This window comes from Plecotus auritus, assembly GCF_963455305.1.
Source record: "Plecotus auritus genome assembly, chromosome: 2".
Lineage (NCBI taxonomy): Eukaryota > Metazoa > Chordata > Mammalia > Chiroptera > Vespertilionidae > Plecotus > Plecotus auritus.
In genome coordinates, this window is record NC_137771.1 from 81029174 (window position 1) to 81030617 (window position 1444).

Consider the following 1444-nt stretch of genomic DNA (forward strand, 5'->3'; position numbering starts at 1 on the left):
GTGCGTGTCATAGTGTGGTCATCTGGAAGGTCATTCTGCTGTTCAGTCATTCAGTTGATTTGCATATTACGCTTTTATTATTATAGATACATCCAAAATTTTATCAAATAATGATAATCACATATTTAAAGAGACTCAATTACAGGGTCTTAAGATATTAATGTAAAATTTTGTTAGATTTTATCCATTTTCCAGCCTATTAAAAACTGCGTGGAGTGACATGAGATGCAGCAGCAGGCAGCTAGGACGTGTGCGCCCTTGCTCCTTAGTCGTTCTCGACTTCCTCTTCACGATAGGGACAGAGGCCACAGTTCAGTTGCCAACATGCAGCTCTTTGTCCTCACCCAAGAGCTACACACCCTCAAGGTGATGAGCCAGGATATGGTTGCCCAGATCAAGGATCATGCCTTGCCAGAGGTCATCTCTCCAGATCAAATCTGCTCCTGGCAGGCATGCCCTAGAGGATGCCGCTGCCTGGGCCAGTGTGGGATGGAGGCTCTGACCACTCTAGAAGTAGCCGGCCACAGCATTGTTCCCTGGCCTGGGCTGGGAAAGAAAGAGGTAAGACTCCCAAGGTTTCCAAACAAGAAAAAGAAGAAGATTGGTTGGGCCAAGTGGCGGATGTAGTACAACCGGCGTTTTGTCAATGTTGTGCCCCCTTTGACAAGAAGAAGGGTCCCTATACCAACTCTTAAGTTCTCTGTAATCCTGGCTTTCTCTAATAGAGCCACTTAGTGTAGTTTAAAAATAAAATAAGCGTGGATCCTGATTCTGAGTGTCAAGTAATATATTCATTATATTTCCCTTAAACTAGGGTTGTCATCTTCAATTTTGTTAAGAAACTTCGTATATATTTATTCAGGCATTGATCAAAATTGAAAAAAATGAAGCAAAAATACCTTCAAAGGGTATACTTAGAAACTGATTGTAAGCCCAGCGCTGTGACTCAGTGTTTGCATGTCAATTTATGAGCCAGGAGGTCACCGTTCGATTCTGATCAGGGCACATTCCCAGGTTGTGGGCTCAATCCCCAGTAGGAGAGTGCAGGAGGCAGCAGATCAATGATTCTTTCATTGATGTTTCTATCTCTCTCTCCCTTTCTCTTCCTCTCTAAATTCAATGACAATATATTTTTTAAAAGAACAAAACTAATTGTTAAACATGACTTACATAACCCAATTAGCCGTAACTGGTTTATGAAATGATTCACTTATCCTAGAATCTAGCAGCCCATAATTCTCCATGTCTTAGGTTGGGTTCTTCCAAGAAATAAACCCTAAGACTAGGATTTGAGGAAAGGTGGAGTAGTGGGGAGGTTTCCCTCAGAAAGCGCTGGTGGAGGAGACTGGTAAGTGAGAAAGGAAGGAAGGAAGCTCACATAAGATGCTCTGTGGAGGGATGAGGAACCTGGGGTATAGAGCCACGGAGTTGTCTCTCACTAATT

The 1444-nt window shown here is 42.8% G+C and overlaps 1 protein-coding gene across 1 annotated transcript; it reads left to right on the forward strand.

Moving 5' to 3' along the window:
• Positions 1–225: 225 nt before the first annotated feature.
• Positions 226–627, forward strand: LOC308241123 (ubiquitin-like protein FUBI; the record flags this gene model as incomplete). Its single annotated transcript, XM_080654655.1, has 1 exon — positions 226–627. The coding sequence occupies one exon, from the start codon at positions 226–228 to the stop codon at positions 625–627; it is 402 nt and encodes a 133-aa protein (XP_080510781.1).
• Between the last annotated feature and the right edge of the window lie 817 nt (positions 628–1444).